General features: G+C 37.4%; 2 protein-coding genes across 8 annotated transcripts; both read left to right on the forward strand.

The window, feature by feature from the left end:
* Positions 1 to 320: 320 nt before the first annotated feature.
* Positions 321 to 8,208, forward strand: LOC148868293 (D-aminoacid aminotransferase-like PLP-dependent enzymes superfamily protein). Of its 7 annotated transcripts, none has more exons than XR_016107076.1 (8): positions 321 to 491; positions 615 to 1,083; positions 1,172 to 1,289; positions 1,758 to 1,813; positions 4,931 to 5,026; positions 7,357 to 7,466; positions 7,568 to 7,600; positions 7,841 to 8,208. XR_016107076.1 is itself a non-coding variant. In XM_088968952.1 (8 exons), the coding sequence occupies exons 1-8, from the start codon at positions 401 to 403 to the stop codon at positions 7,895 to 7,897; spliced, it is 1,020 nt and encodes a 339-aa protein (XP_088825078.1). In that variant the 5' UTR covers positions 323 to 400; the 3' UTR covers positions 7,898 to 8,208. The 7 variants fall into 7 exon arrangements, 5 of the variants coding, with proteins under 5 accessions (XP_088825078.1, XP_088825079.1, XP_088825077.1 ...); XM_088968952.1 differs by having other exon boundaries at positions 323 to 491; positions 4,941 to 5,026; XR_016107075.1 differs by having other exon boundaries at positions 324 to 491; positions 1,692 to 1,813.
* Positions 8,200 to 18,153, forward strand: LOC148868294 (nuclear transcription factor Y subunit B-1-like). Its single transcript, XM_088968956.1, has 7 exons — positions 8,200 to 10,126; positions 10,273 to 10,505; positions 10,585 to 10,714; positions 10,845 to 10,850; positions 10,972 to 11,046; positions 11,173 to 11,223; positions 17,792 to 18,153. Exons 2-7 carry the CDS (start codon positions 10,291 to 10,293, stop codon positions 17,831 to 17,833), a joined length of 519 nt encoding a protein of 172 aa, XP_088825082.1. The 5' UTR covers positions 8,200 to 10,126; positions 10,273 to 10,290; the 3' UTR covers positions 17,834 to 18,153.
* Positions 18,154 to 20,263: the final 2,110 nt, after the last annotated feature.

Here is a 20,263-nt window from a genome sequence, read left to right on the forward strand (position 1 = left end):
ATGGAGTGCTGAAATTACCCTCCGAAGGAGAGGGTAAGAGTAAAATTGGGTTTTAAATAAAATTTATGTCATATGTATGAAGCTAGTCAATTATTAAAAAATATAAAAATAACATCAATCAATTTTCAAACAGTAGGGCAGATCCATAAGGTTTGTTTAAGAAATTTACCCGCATTGGATCGAATAGGGGCAAATCCATATTTGATCCAATTATAAACTGATCGAAATCGAATTCGGAGCAGGATCGAATTCGAATTCGAAATCGGATAATCGGATACCGTTTGCAGCCCTATTCCCAGCCCTGCTGTCTTGATGAGTTGATGAACGGTCCAAGCTGGTGCAACAAAGTTCGCGAATCAATTTCATTCTCCGTCCACCCAAAAGGAAAAACAAAAAAAGAATGTCAAGTTGCAGGTTTTTGGTTGTCAATGGCGTAGTCTCCCGCACTTCTGACGTTCCTCCTGTCTCGCATTTCCTCGAAAACCATCCAGGTGGGTCAAAGTATTGGCTAAGAAAAAAAAAAAAAGAAAAATTTGGTGATTGAGTTCTAATTAGCCTCTAGGAAATGGTTTTGAATTTTAATCTCTTTCAATGAAATTGAAATTAAAAACCAGGTGCTTATACGACCACTCGCACGCACAACAATGCTTCATATCTCTTATTCTGGGAGAGGCACTTGCGCAGACTTGCAGAATCAGCAAGGATTCTCTATGAATCTAGACCGGAACTCTTATTTGCTTCACTAGTGACTAGGGTTCCTTCATCGTTATCCTTGTCATTGTGGGAGCCCACAATTCGATCTCTTGTTAACAATTCATTGACAGAAGTGTTACCAATTGCATTAGAAGAAAGAAATTATGGAGAGGAATTGGCACTTACTGCATTGGTAGGTGGCAATTCTACCAAATTAAATGAAGAAGATGGCAGAGACGAAGAAGAAAGGATTTTTAGTCTTCTTGATGTATACGTGCATGTTAGCATTTATGTTCCACCTGCTTTTGGTGTTAGAACAAATGCAGCGCAATTAGCTGTTGTGGGTCGCGGAAGGGATGTTGCGAAAGCCAAGTTTTCGGATTGGGTAAGGTGAGTGTTTTTGTCTTGATTGTTTGAGAGTTTTATCTCTATTTTGATATTTCAGGTTGTTATTTGAGGATTTTTGTTTCCTACTCAGGCTTAGGAAATGCTTGGATAAGTTAAGGTCCCCTTGGGCTACTGAGCTGTTGTTATCAAATGATGGTGATCGGATACTTGAAGGCTGTGTCACGAATTTCTTCGTTGTTTGCCGCAGGGTGAGTTAAGCTCTCAGTGGCTTTCATCATAACTGATTAAACCAGAATTCCAGAAGGGAAATAAATTTGCACGCTATTTGTCCATTTCGTTTTCCTTTCTATGGAAACAAATAGAAGTGTCGAGCAACCAACAGCTATCAACAACTGTGTGTATATATGAACCTTTTCAAAATTTAATATGGTGAATTAATACTTCCTGCAAGTTCTACACGCCTTTTCTAGCAATTTGTTAGGTAACATGCTTTTGGTGCTGATAGGATCGCACAATTAGATGTTTTATGAAGTATGAATTGTAAGTGTCATGTTTGGGTCCTATGAAGTATGGATTCTAAAAGCCATGTTTAGGAATTTGTGTTCAAAAGAAGAGTCATAACTGTATAACTGGATGACACGTGTGTCCAGGAAAGAAAAGATGGTACAAGGAAAGATCTATTGGATCACAAAAGTTTTTGTTCTTTTGAAGTACAGACTGCCCCTGTCAGTGATGGTCTCCTTCCAGGCATCATACGACAGCTTGTACTTGAGTAAGTTACTTGTTTACTTGTTCTCATTGCAGAATTACAGATCTGCTTATTGATGCTTTCTATTATATCCTTCACATTTGGCACTACAAATCAATGGCCAGGAAAATCCTGGGGTTTTCTTTGATTTGAAACCTGTAGATGATTGTATAATTCCTCTTTTTTTTTTCATGCAATGGAAAATCTGATAACTTTCCTTTTCTTTTGATCACTAACTGAATTTTTTATTGAAATATGTATACAATGTAATAATTTTTGTTTCTTTAGGATCCCGAAAATATTACCTATGATCTGCTGTACATTTTTCTTATAAACAAGATATGAGTTGCATTGCCATTGACCATACTACACCTCTATATGAGTGCACTTCCATTTGCATATCACAACCCCTACCCTGTCCTATGCAATCTCCTACCATGACGTTATTTTGGGTAAATAAAAATAAATGAATCATTCAGAAGTAGTTTCTGTACCAGTGGCTGCAATTACCTACTCCATTTTGGTTATTGAAGAGCTTCTTGGAGGACTTACAGTGGTAGGCTACTAGCTAGTAGCAATTTCATGAAAGCAAAGGGACAATAAACATCCTGTCGTAAAATATGGCAATTGTTTTTCTACAAGGTTGCATTTGGTAAGAATTGCAAATTCAAGTATGTGCGGTTCATGAAAATACGAACTTTGGTTTTGCATTGCTATATTTTGTATTCATACCAAGCGTATTCAGTTATGGTGGGTACAAACACAAATTTCAAGACTGAAACCTACCATTTTTCACATTGACCAACTTTGAGTGCAAAGCTTGCTTCCTTACGTTTTGAATGTAAACATGTTAGAAAAACAAAATTACTGTCATTTTCAATACAAAAAACGTTTTCTTACCAAGTGCCTGCAAAACTGAACCGGAGTGCAAATTCACTTTGGTTTAGTGTTTGCACTCTTACCAAATGCACCCTAAATATTAAAGATTGATTGCATATATGATGAGACCATTGTTCTTGCATAGGAGGACATTCTTTCTATGTGCTTGGTGGGTTCATGACTCATGTTGTTTCTTTTAAACTTGATCAATTCTTAGAGCAGTAGTTTTCTAGAGGACCAAAAAGAAGGATGGTTTTGACAATGTCTTCCCAACCAACTAGTGTTATTTGGCATGTTCTTGGGGGAGTAGGGGGGGGGGGGGGGGAGGGGAGGGTCCATTGGCCTTTCTCAGGTCAATGGACTCCTGGATTTATTAGAATGTGGGTGTAGGACAATCCATATGGTCTTAGATATCCTTCACTTCATACCCATGTGGTAGATGGGTTGGCAGGAAAGTAATCAGTAATGTCCCAGCATCTTGACATGACAAGTTCAGAATTGAGGCCCCTTCATAATGTCTAAATGTTAGAACTCTTTGGAGGCTAGAGATGAGGTAGTTGAGATCCTTGATGATACTGGGGAATTGACCAAGAGAAGGTTGTCCAAGGGGAGTATTTTACACATTTGTTCACCTAGGAATAGGAAGGGGCAGGGATATGGGTGTTTTTGGAAACTGACAGACTCTTAGGCTGCCAATAGGAACTGGTTGGATAGAAGAGAAAAAGGATGTTGACAGACTCTTAAGCTGCTTTATGCATTGACCCCACATTGGCGGGAGCCTCGTGCACTGGGCTGCCCTTTATTCTCCTAGCCCTGCTGTTAAGGTGGTCAACAGACTCAACACTAAAAACCTTCTCACCAATCATAGATAAAAAGTAAGAACCTTATCAAGAAACATTAGGCACATAAAATGCTAACACTTTGAGGCAAACATCTTTTCCCCCATATCAACCTGAGTCAGCTGTCTTTGTCAAGCTCCCTATCAAAGCGATACAGCCAGAAGCATACCATCTAATTGTATTTCTCAACCTTGCATATGGTTAAACCCTAATCTCTGTTTAGATTTCAGACTAATATGAGAACAGCAGTTTACCATGCTAATTCCCTATCATAATCTCTTAATAACCCTAACGTAAGCCCTAATTTCTTGTATCTTTTTTCTCTCTTTCTTTTTTTTTCTGCTTTTTTTATGGTATTTTTTGAGAAGGTAACTGATATGTATTGTATATAGGTAGAAAAGGGTTATACACGAGAGAATATACCAAGAAGAACAAAGCTGAACAAAATATAAACAAGTATTATGTCCCATATGGAAAGTATTTTGTTGCTACTCTCTCATGAATCTAGTTTCCTTTTCTAGATTTATGACAAACATCGGATCTAACAGAATATTTTCAATTTTGTTCTACTTTTCTTTGAAATCTCGTTTGAGTTCTCACAAGGCTCTGTATCACATACTTTCATCAGGAGATTATTGACTTTATGCACTCTCTTTTTGACATCATTTTCTGAACAGGCTTTTTATTTATTTTTAACTTTCCTGAATTTCTTATTGGTGATATTGTAATTATGCTAGTAGGAAGATTACAGATACTTCCTGTAGGAATGGATTTCATAAGAAAGTTGAAATGATGTCCTGACAAGTTTATTCTTCTAATTAAATATGCAAATCGAGCTTACGTTAACTGCACTTTATAAAGCCCCATCTTTTTCCAAGGCTTCCAATACCTAAACCAACATGTTCATCCAAACTCTGAAGGCCTCAACCCCAATCACTGATTTAGCACTTACAGTTAGGCTTATGAAATCCTTTTACATAATCTAATGCATGCTCAAGCATAAGCAATAAATGCTGGACATTTATTCTATAACCATTAGAAACCTTCCTTTATTGACTTGAAATAAAATGGATGGCCATTCTTAGTGAGATTTTGGTGTTTATAGACTAAACTTTTTTCTGGACGCTTTCTGTGGCCAAATATAAGCATTAAATGGTCATTCCTAGTTAGGTTTTGGTGTTTACAGACTCCAGTATATTTTGGGATGCTTACTTTGGTCTGATCTGATGAAATGTCTTGACAATTTATTTACAAAATTATCAGATGTTATGGCAATTGTACCTGGTCTGCAGTGCAATCTCCATCTGAATATGTTCTAAAGCTGCTCTTTTCTGCCATAAACAAATATGAACTGCTTTGGATTTCTATGATCTCTGGAAACACTTGATTAGTTCTTTTAATGTGAATATGTTATATTTTTCAGTTCCATGCAGGATATGCTCGAGCAAGGGAATCCCATTTCGAGAAGTTGCACCCTCATGGTCAGAGCGAGAACTTTGGGAAGAGGCATTTGTTACAAGTAAATATTGCTCATTCTTTCCTCTGCTGCAAGTATTGCAATCAGTTTTGAAGTAAAGTGTATTTTCTTTGATTCTTCGTGTCATCTCTTGCTTTTTGGAGTTTTTGGTCTTTTTCAAAGTGTTTTTTATGGAATTTCTGTGGAACATTTCTGTTGTTCCAGTAACAGAAACACAATTGTTTGCTGCTCTATAGAACACCAGAAACATTCCCTATGAATGTTATCATACACTGTCTAAGTTTTTAAGAATGAAAATGTCTGAGGACCTCTCCCAACTATAGCAAATGCTTGACTAGTTTTCCACTTATCAAGCAATGGCATGCCAAATCTAATTTCCAAAATGTGATGCAATTTTAGGAAAATTTTAAGGAAAATGATTGGTAGAGTTTCCTCTAAAAAAGGAAAAAAAACTCAACTCCCATTAGAAAATGACAAACTCGGGAATTTTCTAGGAAGTATTTGACTAAAAGGAGCAAACTAAAAATAATGTGATTTTATAAAAGAGGGTTCTAAAACATTCTACTACATTCCTTCCTCTCTCTCTCTCTCTCTCATTTTGCTTTTTTCTTGGCTTTTCTTGAATATTCATAATTTTGGAGCATTTTTTTTTCCTTTTTGGATTTTTTTTGGGAATTCATTTTTGGAGTTTCAGAGTTAGGGTTCAGAGAGCAAAGTGGGGGGGGGGGGGTATAGGTTTAAAAAGTCGAATTGAAGTAAAGGAGACAGTCTGCTACATCTAGAGTTGGGTTTTGCCATGGACATGTTTTTGTCAATATAGCGCCTTGCATTATTTTCAGTAATAACCTGCCTAGTCATCATTCACATTGTAATCGAATTTAATCATGGATGAAATGAGTATACATCCACATTCATTAAAAAAAAGAAATGATATACATCCACTGGTGGTTGGTCCATAGTATGTTGACTGTGGACGGAATAGTATTGATTGAGATAGAGTTTAGGTAATAGTAATAAGCTGGCTCTAGAAAGAAGAGGAGATTGGATAGTGGTGCTATATTTCTGAGAAGTGGAAAGCCATTAAACTGTTACAAGGGATAGAGGTGAGGTGACTTGTAATTGGGTCAGAAGAAATGCAAATGCCTTTGCTGATACCCTTGCTAAACAAGGGGTGGGGAGAAATAGTTTATTCTGGGCTTTGTGGCAATTTTTTCACTTGGGGAGGGGTTAAGAAAGTTTATCCCTTCCTCCTTCTTTCTATGCACTGGTACCATGTTTCTTCTTATTGAATGAAATTGATTCTGTTATGTATGTAAGTTTGGGTTATATGAAAAGATAAAACTAATGAAACGTGCTTTAAAACGAAAATGTTTAAGGATATATTGTACTAGGAAAATTTGTAGTGCAAACTTAGCAATAGGAGGAGGAATTATAGCAATGAGCCATTGCTTGGTACAATGGTAAAATTTCAGGTTGAAGAGCATGAGAATGTGGATTTAAGCCTGGAAGTTGTCTTGTACAAAAAAATGCCAAACATTAGGTCTGTATCGAGTCCACCTCTCCCAAGACCCCATATGGCCATATGCATGGGATCAACCTTTGGTAATGGTCCTCTATAGGACTTAGGAATAGGAAATTGAGTACAATTAAAATTGTTTAATCTTGGTTAGACAATGCATCCTGGGGGGACATTGAAGAGGATCTTGATTATAGATGATAAAGAGAGAAAAAGAAGGTGTTGCCTATAGAATTAAATCAACATGGATGAGTCGCATCTGAAGCACTCTATTACCTACTGAACCAATACGAAGAGTGTATTCATTCAAGTTTGTTATGGGCTCGAGAATAGGATCTCGTCACGGGTCGGTCCACGGGGAAAACCTCCTGTTTTCCCTTGTTCCTCCCCTTTATTGCAGAACCTATCTTGGCGTCCTAAGGGGTGATTTGTCCAAGAGATCACCTAACTCTCCTTTCACTCTTCCTTGACTGAAATTCGATGCCTTTATTCAATGATCTCAGCTCCTTAAATAGGAGATTACAAGAGGTAAGAGTCCTCTTTGTAGGAAGACTCCTTGTTAAACTATACTGCTTACAGATAAGATAGATAAGACTCCTAGATAAGACTCCCTACTCAATAAAGATAAAGCTCCCTAAGATAGATCAGACTCAACTAATCCTTATTAAGATAAGAAAACTGATGAGATAAGATAAGGATAAGATAGGATGAGCTAGATAAACCGATGAGGGCACCACGTCACTGCTGCTGCCGGCGGCGGTACTTCTTCCCAACGAATGCGTCCATAACAAAGTTCTATCTGGAATGAACTTGATGGCACGTTTTATGGCTGAAGCTGGAAAAATGTGCTTTGCAGATAGCTTGAGACTTGTGCAGCATGTAGAGGCAATTCGGGTTCCAAGTTCATGGGAACTGTTGGAATCAAAAACCTGGGAGGAGTTATCATGGGAAGAGAAGCGGTTTAAGGTGTGTATAACTCACTTTCATTTATTCTGGTAGCTAGCTTAAGGATTTCTACTGCTCCAACCAGACCAACCTCTAATGGCCTTTTTCTATGTGAACATCAGGAGGGTCCAGGGCTTATTACTGCAGAAATACAGGTAAACAAGTAGCTGCACTTTGTGATCATGAAGATGTGGGCTTGTGTACAGTAAGCAGGGATTACATCCCTGAAAATGAGGAATATCAAAGTAGAGAAATAAGATGAACCCTGTGCAAGCCAAATGCTGATACCTATTTCACTTTTCTTCTTGGCAGTGTCAGCAACCAGTGTTAAAAGAAAATGGTCTACTGTTGTAGTTTTTACATTTGCATCTTTTTTGGTTATGTTATCTTTGCAGGGAGAGATAGTGGAGAGAGCAGGCTTTGAAGGAAGACCTGTAAGTAATTTTGTTTGATGGATCAGTGGCTTTTGCATTTCTGTATTCTTGGTAAGGTGCTTTGGTAACCTCTGGTCCGAGCCCTATTCTCAAGCGTTCTGATACAAGGCATTATTATACTGCCTCATGGATTTACCTAATAAAACAAGTTATAGCTGCGTTCAGTTCATGATTCAGAGATCAGATATCATGCAGCCATATTTAGCTATTAGGATATTATGCAGACATTACAATTTTCTATACTGTAGTTGTTGAGAGAGGAAACAATGTCTGTGTTATAGACTGTTCATTCAGTAATGTGTTTGATATTGTTGTTGAGCTCTTCTATAGATTTTGATAGACAAAATGATTGGATGAACTGTGGGGTACATTGAAGGCACCGGGACACATTTTCAAAATGATTGTTCAAAAAGTTTTTATCAAAGATATGCCTGAACTATGGGGTCCATGCCGGCATATTCCCTTTCTAACTGTACAGAAAGTGTTATAAAACCAGATAGTTCCAGGACCCACCCACCCAACGATTTATTGGCCGTCTCAAGTCTCAACACTATGATGCTCCCTTCTGGTCGTTTGTTCTCTTCTTAGAGGGATCTTCTTCCAGTTTAATAAAATTGTACAGTGGTCACGTTGATCTTTCCTGGTATTGGTAGTACTAGTAGACTAGACTGAATATAGTAAAAGAGGTAAGTTGCGGCCTTGTTGTGGATGGGTGGGGGAAGTAGGTATGGGTCCATTTCTATCCAACATGCATACATGTTACCGTTGCTCAGTTTGCCACTTAACCACCACCCAGTTCTCTGTAGCGTCTGATAACGGGTTAGGTTTTGTGCCATCATCCTGGTTCTCTCACTCGCTTCCTTGGATTGCCTAATTTCCATTTTGGTTCACCTTCACCAGCTGCCTATTCAGGAATGATGACATGAACGAAGAAGAGGAAAGAGAGACGTGCAAGGGCGGTCGGCGTTCGGGGAGGTGGCAGTGCTGCATTGCAGCGGCCTGCGGCCGTGGGTTCAGGGGACCACCACCGGCCCTGTACACTTGGAAGCATCATCCAAGACACAGATGGTGAGAGAGGACGTAGTCCCTTCTTCTGGTGTGTTCTTCTTACTTTCTCAGGCTTTGAGAAAGTTTACGGTGCGAGGACTCCCATACCGACGGTTGTGCCGCGTCAGTCATCATACAATCATTCGCTTATTCCTATCTGTGCTCTGCTGATCTTTACCGTCCAAGCAAATCCCGCTGCCTTCCGATTTAATTTTGGTACGCCCATCAAAAAGGTTAGGGTAGGGTAGGCACTAGGCACTAGGCAAGGCATCTCCATCCGGTGGCTCTTGCTACGCGGCACGCTGTCTCCCCGTCAATGGACCGGTTTGATGATCTGGGCGATTCCTCACACATTATCGACTGATATCCGTACAACCTTGATGAGACGGTGATGTCCAGTGGGGTCCACTTTCACTATGTGATGCTTGTCTGTCATCACCGTCCAGTCTTTGCCTCGCCTCGAGTCAAATTTTCTTCCTTTCCTTTTTTTTGCCCATTTTTTTTTTTTAAATCAAAACCATAAAAACCGCTACAACCCTTTGATGTGTTGTCATGGCCCACCTTAAGACTTCTTGGCGGGGCCATTGCAAATACATCTAAGGCCATAATGTCCGGTTTTAGCCCTGCGCTAAGACTGTGTGGCAGCAAAGTTAATAATTATCTATACGGACGGTGGAGAATTGGAGATGGATTCCTATAATGCAGTGAGAGCGGTTTTTGGCAAGAAGAAGACGACGCTTTGTTTTATCGAATTTTTACAATTCTTTCGTGCAACGCTAATACAGATAAAAAAAGGCAATCTACGCTAAAATTAGCGATGTACTGATGTCCTATGGTCGAATGATTTATTATCGTGTGACCCACCACCATTATAGAGTAGATCAATCACCGTCGTGTCTAACTGGACGGAGATGCGGGGGTTTCATAGATGTAACAAGTGTAGGAGAGTTGCAGAGAAGTTTATCCCCCGAAGCTGCCGAAGGGAAAGAAGCACATGTCGTTGGCAACAGCGGAGAGGCTTATAAAAAGGAAACGAAGAACGGACGGTGTAGATAAACAAAGTGAAGGCTCAAACTCTCATCTCGGTCGTCTCCTTTCTCCTCTCTTCTCCAGCGTCCGATCTCCTCTTTGAGGAAAAAAAATCCACCGATTCTTCTTCGACGCGCGCCAAATACAAATCTTTCGTTCCTTCCGTCTCAGGTGAGTTTGTGCTTTTATCTTTCTCCCTCCACGTCCCGCTCTTTACTGGTATGAGTTATGGCCATGGTGGAGCTAGGGTTTCTGTACTTTGAAAAGCTAGGTTTTTTTCTTCCATTGATGTTCTTCTACAACTCTCGCCCTGCCAGCCTAGGTTTTCGACGGTCATGGCCGACGCTCCGGCGAGCCCCGGCGGCGGCAGCCACGAGAGCGGTGAGCAGAGTCCGCGTTCGAACGTTCGGGAGCAAGATAGGTTCCTTCCCATCGCAAATATCAGCCGGATCATGAAGAAGACACTTCCAGCTAACGGCAAGATCGCCAAAGATGCCAAGGAAACTGTACAGGAATGCGTTTCGGAGTTCATTAGTTTTATCACTAGCGAGTATGATACGGATTTCTGTGATTATTAATTTCGAAGGTTAGGGTTTTATTGTTTAACCTAATTTTTGGGTCTGTTGTAGGGCAAGCGATAAATGCCAGAGAGAGAAGAGAAAGACGATTAATGGGGATGATCTTCTCTGGGCTATGGCTACGTTAGGATTCGAAGACTATATTGATCCGCTCAAGGTGTATCTTAATAGGTACAGAGAAGTAAGTATTGCCTTCGTTCGGTTCTCTTAATATTTGCCCTATATTTTTAACCCGAGAAGTGAGAAATTTAAACTGACAAATTGAAAATTTTCTTCCTGGTTGACTTTTTGGGTTGAACGCGATATTGCAGATGGAGGTAAGATGCTTTTCTTTAATTTTGTTAATTTGTTATTTTGAGTTGATATTTTTACTATTTTTTTATTTGATAGTGGATAATAAGTTTGTTCTGTAAATTAATTTGATACGGCTTTTGGCAGGGCGATACTAAGGGATCTGCCAAGAGTGGAGACAAAAGAGATGGAGTTGGAGTTCAACAGGCTCCAAATGCCCAGGTAATAGAATCTTCATCAGATATGTTTTTCTTTATTGTTAGCCTTGTGTATAGATTTCACGGAATAAATTTATAAGCGCAAGCTTAATATCATCTTCATTCTGAGTTTGGTAACTAAATTTGACAGATTTCTCACCAGGGGTCTTTCACACAAGGCTCGAACTATATGAACTCTCAAGTAATGTTTTCATCTCCGTCTCTTTCAGATTTAATGCTCTACTGTTGCTTCAATTTTTTCGCATCATGGGGCTAAAACAATGGGGGTATCCCTAGCACATCCCCATACCTATAACACCCCTCCAATACTGGTGGCAATGGGATTTGATCCCGAGTCGCCCTACAACCATCCAGAGAACTTACCAACTGAGCCACCGTCCGTTGGCTCAAGATTTTTTCCATGCTTGGAAGTCATTGGAGGTTATACCATGTTATGATTATTTTCTAAGGGCTTTGTTATTATGCCCTTCTGGTTGGTGATGTAACATTTTATGTGACTTGGCTGATCTCATGAAATGGTTGTCTTATTTTCAATTGTTTAGCCACATAAGATGCAACAGACTCACTTAATGACCAAATTAAGTTTGTCTTTGTAAGCGATATCTAGAATGTTAAAATTATTGATTTCGTGCACTGTAATATAAATTGATTGTCACATCACAGTAATGTTATTCTTTGACATAGTGCGGTTGCAAAGAAAATGAGAGAAAAGAAAGAGAAAAGGAAAAAGAGAATAAAGACTTTCTTTTGGGACAATTGAAGAGAGTGGGTTAGTTTTCTTCTTTTCATATGCTTTCTCTATCTTTGAGAAAGAAAATAAAAGATGACAAAGAGAAATTATAGTTTTCTTTTCATTTCCCTTGTCAGCCAAACTAAGGACAGTTACTTTCTTTAGATTTTGTTTTTGCTCTTCCATTTCCTTTGCAGAAAAACATAGTTTTAGTCGGTTTGGAATTGAAAACATGTCCTCATGATCATCTTGTTGGCTTACAAGTATAAGTGGTAGCATCATGATTGTGTTATATCATATTAATAAAAAAAGTGATTGTGTTGTATCACGATCCCATGTGATGTCTATACCATTCTTCATAGTGATAGACCTTATAAGAAGTAAAATAGTTGTACTTTCCATGTATTTTTTGGATTCTGGCAGCTTTCATGTTAATAGGGTCTTTTATGTTGGAAAGAAGCAAAAATCTCAGAAGTGTTCTTCCTCTTTTTTTCTGGCATCAAGAGTCATTTTTTAGACTCTGGACTTGACAGTTGGACTGTCAGAACCGGTAACAGGTGGCCTTTCTAGTTTTTAACCTTGGGTTCTCAATTTTTTTTTGAAAAACCAGATGACCCGCCATTAACTCGGACAAACCATTGAAAACTATCCTAACCTAAACAATTTTCAACAACCTTCCAAGTTGTTGCTTTATCACAAGTTCAAAACTGACAACAGAGAGACTCGAATTGTAATCTCCCCCTCGAAAAGAATATCATATTACCATCAAATCACACGCAAACAAACCACAACTTATACATATTTTATAATATTATAATTTTTTATAGTTATATACATGATGTCAATGTACTGGTTGGACCATGATGACCTAGTATCCTTTTCAGATTTGTGAAAGTTTGAGTTAAACATCATTAGTCAAGAGCTTGTAATTGGTTCATTTTAATGAATGGTGATGCAGTGAATTGATGAAACTACAATAGGATGTGATTTTGCAAAGCATGATATTGTTGTTTACAGAAGATTGGTGAGCTAGGAATATCAGGATTACAAAGTTGGGACATGACTATTGTTGTAGATTTAAATCATGTTTTACTGGGTTTTAGAAATGCATTTAAACAATATATTTCTTAAGCGGTAATTTACTAACCTAGGTTGTTTGTTAACCTCCATGGCATTAACCAAGTTGATGTGCATGGGAGGTTAGGGATGGCAACTTGGGTCAGATTGGATTGGTTTGAGGTTAACCTTAGCCCAACTCAATCAAAACCTCAACCATAATCCTAATCTAACCTGATATTCAGCATGAGGTTCTCATCCCTGACCCATAAGCCAACCCATTCGTGTGATAGAAACCAAGGTTCAAAGTATCGATACACCCGATACAAACAAACATGTGTATCAGGTTTCTCGATACTATCAAAACCTTTTTTTTTTTGTTTTCTTTTAACTAAATATTTTCACAGGAAGCCAGTTTAAATGTTATATTATTACTGTTAAAAGTGAGTTTCTAGAAAGCCTTAAGGCATTTAGGTGAGCCCAGTGTTTTACGAGCACAAGGGCCAATTTGCACCTCAGGCACAAGGTGAGGCGCACACCTTTTTAAGCAAGGTGCAAAAGTACAAAAAAAAAGCTAAAAATAAAAAATATTGTCAAAAAAGCCAAAAAAAAGCCAAAAAGTAAAAAAAAAAAAAGCAAAAATTTCAAAAAATATTAAACATAATGTTAATAAAAAATATAAACCTAAATTTTAAAATAAATGTTTTAAAAACCTATTATCTAAAATTAAAATATATAAACATGACATGTAAAGTGTATCCAAATGAAAATTTAAAAATAAAAGCAAACATATAAAGCAAACATATATTGCATTCTTGATTCTATGAGTCACCTTTGCCACGCCCCTTGGGGCAAGCCTGAACAAGTCTATGTTAGGGTTTGAAATTTTAATTTCTCACATAAAAAATAATGATTTTATAGCTTTCATTTTCTTTTAAGAAGATATTTTATTGCAACGAATGAATGAACAACATTGGCAAATAGGGGATTGTTGGAAAGAAAGTAAAAGGTGCAAAATTTAAAAAACACACATGCCTGGGCAGAGGTGCAAGGCACATTAGGACCTCGATGGGGCGCATACCCCAAAATGCGCCTCACTTGTGCGCCTAGGCGTGCCTTTTAAATCATTGTGTGAAACCCCAATGTGATACGGAAGCATGAAACTACAATGCAATGATGTTTTAGCGAAACGCAAATTTAAATCTTGAAAGAAACAAGAAAACATTGCAGCTGGTCAGTTAACATGTTAACAGGTAGATTGTTGCCTTGTAGGCATAGTTTTCAAGGTGAGGCTAGACAACAGGAGAGTGCCTTGTCGCCTAGGCGATGGATTTTTTAAGTAAAAACATGCATCCTAGGGTATTTCCCCAAGTTCCATAATCATATATATATTTTTTGATAATTAGGTTCCATAATCACATTTCCTTAATAAATATCGATAATGTTAATAAGAAACGTATGAACTTCATGTTAAAGTATGGAAAATCAACATATTCCAACATACTCATGAGAAGAAAACGAAAGAAAAGAAAATTCAAAAAATATAGGGGCTGAACCCCTATTTCTGTTAGGAAAAAGAAGAAAAGAAAAGGTGGAAGAAGAAGAAGAAGAAATTAGTATATAAACACACAAAATTAGTAAAGACAGAAGAAAATGTGTCGATAATGTTAATAAGAAACGTATGAGCTTCATGTTAAAGTATAGAAAATCAACATATTCCAACATACTCATGAGAAGAAAACGAAAGAAAAGAAAATTCAAAAAATATAGGGGCTGAACCCCTATTTCTGTTAGGAAAAAGAAGAAAAGAAAAGGTGGAAGAAGAAGAAGAAGAAGAAGAAATTAGTATATAAACACACAAAATTAGTAAAGACAGAAGAAAATGTGTTGATTGGACAACACATATCAGTTGTCCCTGACTTGGTAAGCATATCAGTCATGGCATTTAGTTTTCTTGTGATCAGTCTATTGTGGGCGTTAAGAATAGACTCTCCTCTCATTCCACTAGTTAATATTCCATGAACCATTGCTTTCCTTTTTGTCCACTTGTTCGCAGTTGAGGCCATATTTAGGTACAACTTGGGTGGGTTGGATTTAGCTTTTGTTAAATTTTGAATGGCCCTGATGCAGTGTAAAATTTGACTTAGGTACCTGAGTTGCACCTATTGTCAAAATCTTACTACTAATGAAATGATGTACAATTCAAATCATGAATTCCAAAGGTTTTGATCGTATCTTACATCTTAATCCTTTTCTTAAAAAGTCTTACAATTAGCATTGGATTTTTTATTCAATTCATTTATATTATTGATTTTTTATAATGTTCTTTTAGAAAACAGGAATACTCTTGCAATTGATGATATTTTCTTCATCAGCAACGTATGAAACAATTTTTATTCAATTTGATTGAATTCTCTCTACAATTTACAATATGAATATCAGAATATGGTTTTTAGAATATTACAAAAGGCTGATTTTCAGGTGGTTTTGTGGTGAGACTAGTAGGGACAATCATTTCATGATCTTTTAGATGCCTAGATGGGTAACAAGATCAGTTAACCTCTAGGCTAACTTACTAGCAAGGAAAGGGTAACAAGATGACACCTGCATTGGGTGCCTAACAGCTAGCACAATGGAATAAAGTTTGTTTATTGGGGTTTTCCAGCATTGTGGGTTTAGAAAAAAAAGTGGCATTTCAAGCCTTTTTCTTTTTACATTTGGTTTGTTGATTGAACTCATGAGTCATGAGCCACACTATGAAACTTTGGAAAAGGATAATTGAGAAAAAAAAATGTGTATGAGGGGTTTATTCCAGGGAGATCAACTATGGAAGCTATCTTTTTTTTTGCGATCATTGATAGAAAAGTGTAGATAGAAAAAGAGGGATCTTCATTTATTAATTTAAAGAATGCATATGATAGAGTTGCTAGAAGGAAATAATATGGTGGGTTTTGGAAAATAAAGAGGTTCCAAAAGGTATATAGACCTAATTAAAGGTGTATATGAGGGTGCAACATCCATGTTAGAACATCTATGGAAGAGACATTAGGTTTTATAGTTATGATGGGTCTTCACCAACGTTTAACACTTAGCCCTTTTTTTTACACTAATCATAGATAAGTTGTTTAACATATTCAGGAGGGGTCCCATGGTGCATGTTGTTTGCTGATGGCATTGCTTTAATCGATGAAACTAAAGAAGGATTAAACACAGAATTAAGCTTATGGAAACTTTAGAAACAAAAGTTTAGATAATTAGGATTAAAACAAAGTATATGATACCTAAATTTAATAATAATAGGAGTACAATCAGGGTACACTTAGGAATGGAGACCAAAAGTTCAGTCAATGTGACCTTTTCAGGTACCTTGTTTCCACAATTCATAACAAAAGAGCGATTGAGAATGTTGTTGAATTAGTCCAGGATGGGCAAAATGGAGGGGTATCAAAAGTGTTATATGATAAGCAAATACCACTTAGGTTAAAAGGAAAGTTCTATAAAACAGTTGTAAGGCCAGCCATGGTGTATGGAGTAGTGTTGGGCAGTTAAAAAACATGTTGAAAAAATGAGCGTGGAAGGAATGCATATGCTAAGTTGGATGAGCGGAAAAATTGGATAGGATAGGATTAGAATTAAATCATTTGAAGGAACCTAGGAGTAGCTCAATAGATGATGAAGTACTAAGATGGTTTGGTCATGTGCATAGAAAACCATCAACAGTGCTCATAAGAAGTGATTTGTTGTGAATTAAAGGGCTAGAAGGGTTAGGTGTAAACCAGAAAGGACATGTAGTAGTAGGAAATTATTTAAACACCAATGGTTTTACAATGGATATGGCATTAAATAGAACAGAATGGTGAAACAGGGGATTCATGTTGCTGATCCCATGTGGTGGGGATAATGCTTGGATGATGATGATGATTTGTTGATAATTCTCTTCTTTGTAGTTACTCTCTTTCCTTTTCCTTTATTTTTACCAAAATTACTGATTAGAAAAATGAGGTTTTAGGGGACTTTAATAGTGTAGGGCTGTATACAAATTTTGTCATGAAGATGGCTTTGAAATCATTTTTGCGTAATGGCTCTTTTTGTCATTTCAATACTCCCAAGTTGTGGGGCCTTGAATATATGATCTACTTGAGACATCCCTGACTTGCATTCTCCGATTTATTCCCATTTCTCATCATCCTTTTATGCTTTACATAATTCTTTTTTTTTTTTTTTTGGTGAAAGCTTTGCAAAATTCAGGGGGGGCCTCCAGCTTATTGTTGCAAGGTTCCCTCCAATAATGTCCCTTTTATGTTCAAGGCTCCTTGTATATGGATGTTTTTTTTTTTCTTTTCAGTTTTTAAATCTTCAATACATTGTTGGGGGGAATGGTTTAGTAGATTGTGGATGAATGTTAGTTATACTGAATTTGGTTGGATTTGGATTTAATACTGTAGTGTACTTTTGAAATTATATATGGTTCCTTTTAGCAATCTCGTATTTCTAGCGAGGTGTGTAGTGGATTAGATTGGCTGTGTATATAGTATAAGTCAAGTGCAGAGCAATTCTTTTAGAAACTGAGCCAGCCAAAACCTTGTACATGGTCAGCTCGCCGGTTACTGGTTGGTTATCTGGGAAGTTGGTTTGAAATCATTGTTGACTGCAAAATTTAGTGTACAAAGGCATATTGGTGTATGAGTCGTCATTTTATCTTTTTAGACTTTTGAACAAAATCTAGAGTCTATATGAAATGGTTAGATTCATATCATGGTCTTTTTGCAATTTGGTTTTAGTTGACACCTCTCAATTTACATGTAACCCTATAGCATGTATTATATATGCTTTTTTAAGTTTGTTCTCCTGCATGACCATGTAATATACACGTGTTGCGTGAATTTACTTGTTATAGGAGGGAAGATAACAGATTTATGAGCTTGGATTGAAGATTGATGAATTTACTTTCTGAATTTTGCAGTCTCAAGGACATTTTCTGCTTCCCATGCAAGGCTCAGAGTAGGCGCTATTCTTCTGTTTGACTACTACTATACTTGTTTGGAAGTCCATGGGAAGGAGGTCCCGTTTGGCACAAAAGGCGTCTAATATCATCTTTTTGGACCGAGAACTAGACCTCTTTGGGCGATGGGTGGTGGTGTTGTCGTCGGACAATGAGATGTTTTCTAAATTTTGTATATTTATGGGTTTCTGTTTTTTCCAAGGACGCTAACCCTTTTAAGGTCATGTAGACATGGAGGAATAATTTTATAATGTATGTTCATAGGAGACAAGTACCAGCCATTGTCTTTCGTTTGTTGAAATTTGAAAGCTTTCTTAACATTATCTGGTGCTGCTATGTTTATCAACTTTTTTAACAGATTGCGTTGTGATTTACTTGTTTAGGATTTAGGAGATCGGATGTGCTCCTCACTTGGCATGCCTCACAGCATGTTTCAGCTGTGCATTTGAAACGTCTCCTCCGTCGTTATAACTTTTTTTTATTCATAGAATCATAGGGATATGTTCTTAATGCACGGTTGAAACGTGCTGTGAGGTCGGTGTGAGGTGCACTTGGTGAGGAGTAAATCCAAACTCAGGAGGATGAGATCGGATTGGATTTGTTCCTCGCAGTGTGCTTTAGACGGATTTTTAGTACGTTTCAGCCGTGCATCTGAAATCTCTGTAATTAAAAATTTTTATTGATGGGGGGATCGGTGTGAAGCACGTTCAGTGAGAAGTTTTGATGGATCAGAGTCATCAGATCCTTTCAAACCATTTTTCTGTTATCTTAGCTATCATTTGGCAAGGTTTTTTTGAATGATGTTTTCAAGGTTTAAAATATCGATATGTCCGATATATTGGTACGGGTGTATTAGGTGAATTGATATAGCTTTTGGTGCTTTTTTCTTTTTGCAACTGGTTCATGGGAGCTGGTTTAGGTCTCTTCTACGCCCTGAATCAGTCAGACTCTTGATGCACCCACTGTAGGGGCGTATTGGAGGGGTCCCGGAATGATATGTATTGGTTGGTATGTGCCGATATTTTGAACCTTGGATCTTTTGGCAGATTTGATAGTAAAAAAGACAATGTGAGCTTTTGCATTTAGATCTTAACAGTCTAAAGACTTTGGTTAAAACGTATCTTCCAGTACATTTTTTCATGTGAAGATGTGATGAAATAAGTCTATTTGGAGTTTTTCGAAATTAAATTGAGTTTTGTGTATTTTTTCGGGATGTTATCTTTTAGTGGTTAGATTTTTTTTCCAACTAAATAAAAAAAATATCAAAACGTGAACTACTAAACTTCCATATTTGTATCTAAGTTTGGGGTGATTTATCTTTATACCCAAAATTTAAAATGTGTCACTCGTTGGGTCCCAATAACCTTGCAACAAAATACATTCCAACAGCCTACTAACATGGTCTGACCCCGCACATCCCTATGTCACATGATGAGATGTGTGGTGTCAGATGATATTGGTTGGTTGGTTGGCTGTTGGAATATATTTTGTTAGCGGGAGGACAGGAGATTCCAATTCCAGCCTAAGAACTAAAAAAATATTTAAGTTTCTGAATCATGTTTTAAAAATAGGAATTCAGATTAGCTAAAGGTTTTAGTTGTTCCAAGGCTTTAATTGTTCATGGGGTGTAGGATCAACGATAAAGTTCCACGCCAGTAAAAAATTGATGATTCCATTGCAAAAAAATAGTGATAGGAGAAATGGTTATAAAATACCGTTATCCAATGCTGGTGCTTAGTTAGTAGGTTGGATACGTTGAAAAGGGTAATTGATATATGTGGAGTGGATGGCAGGGAGTGGAATGAAAAGGGATCATGGCAGGTTATGAATAAATGAATAAAGACCACTGAATGTGTGACGAGTGACAAACAAGTGAACGGCTTGGCTGATCAAGTTCAAGGCTTATCATACCATAATACAGTAGAGACTAGAAAGCGAGGAGCGACAAAAGTCACAAAACCAATACCAGGGAGGCTCCAGGTTGGCACGAGCGTGACATTGATTTTGATACTTCTGTGTCACTTTTTGCTCTATTAACTTATTCTGATACAACACAAGAGTCCCTTTTATTTTGTTAATAACAAATCATATTTGATTATTTTTTGTTTAACTTGTTTATGATATGTATTATTTAGGGTTCATTTGATATGTAGCGAGAATCAGAATTAAAATTCCTCGAAATTGAAATTGGAATGATCTATTCCTCTTCCCTGTTTGGTTTAGATGGGAATTTAAATCAGAATCATAATCAATTAGAATGAATTATCATAATCTGAACCAAATATTTACATTTAGATATTTTTGCCTGGTCCGCGGCCGACATGCCCGGCATTAGCCCCGGACTGATAACTCACAAACTTAATACTGACCCTGTAGTCAGACCCATTAGACAGAAGAAACGCAACTTAGCCCCAAAACGCTGGAGAGCGATCG

This window comes from Nelumbo lutea, chromosome 2 (genome assembly GCF_056320005.1).
Source record: "Nelumbo lutea isolate HS-2025 chromosome 2, American lotus-T2T, whole genome shotgun sequence".
NCBI lineage: Eukaryota > Viridiplantae > Streptophyta > Magnoliopsida > Proteales > Nelumbonaceae > Nelumbo > Nelumbo lutea.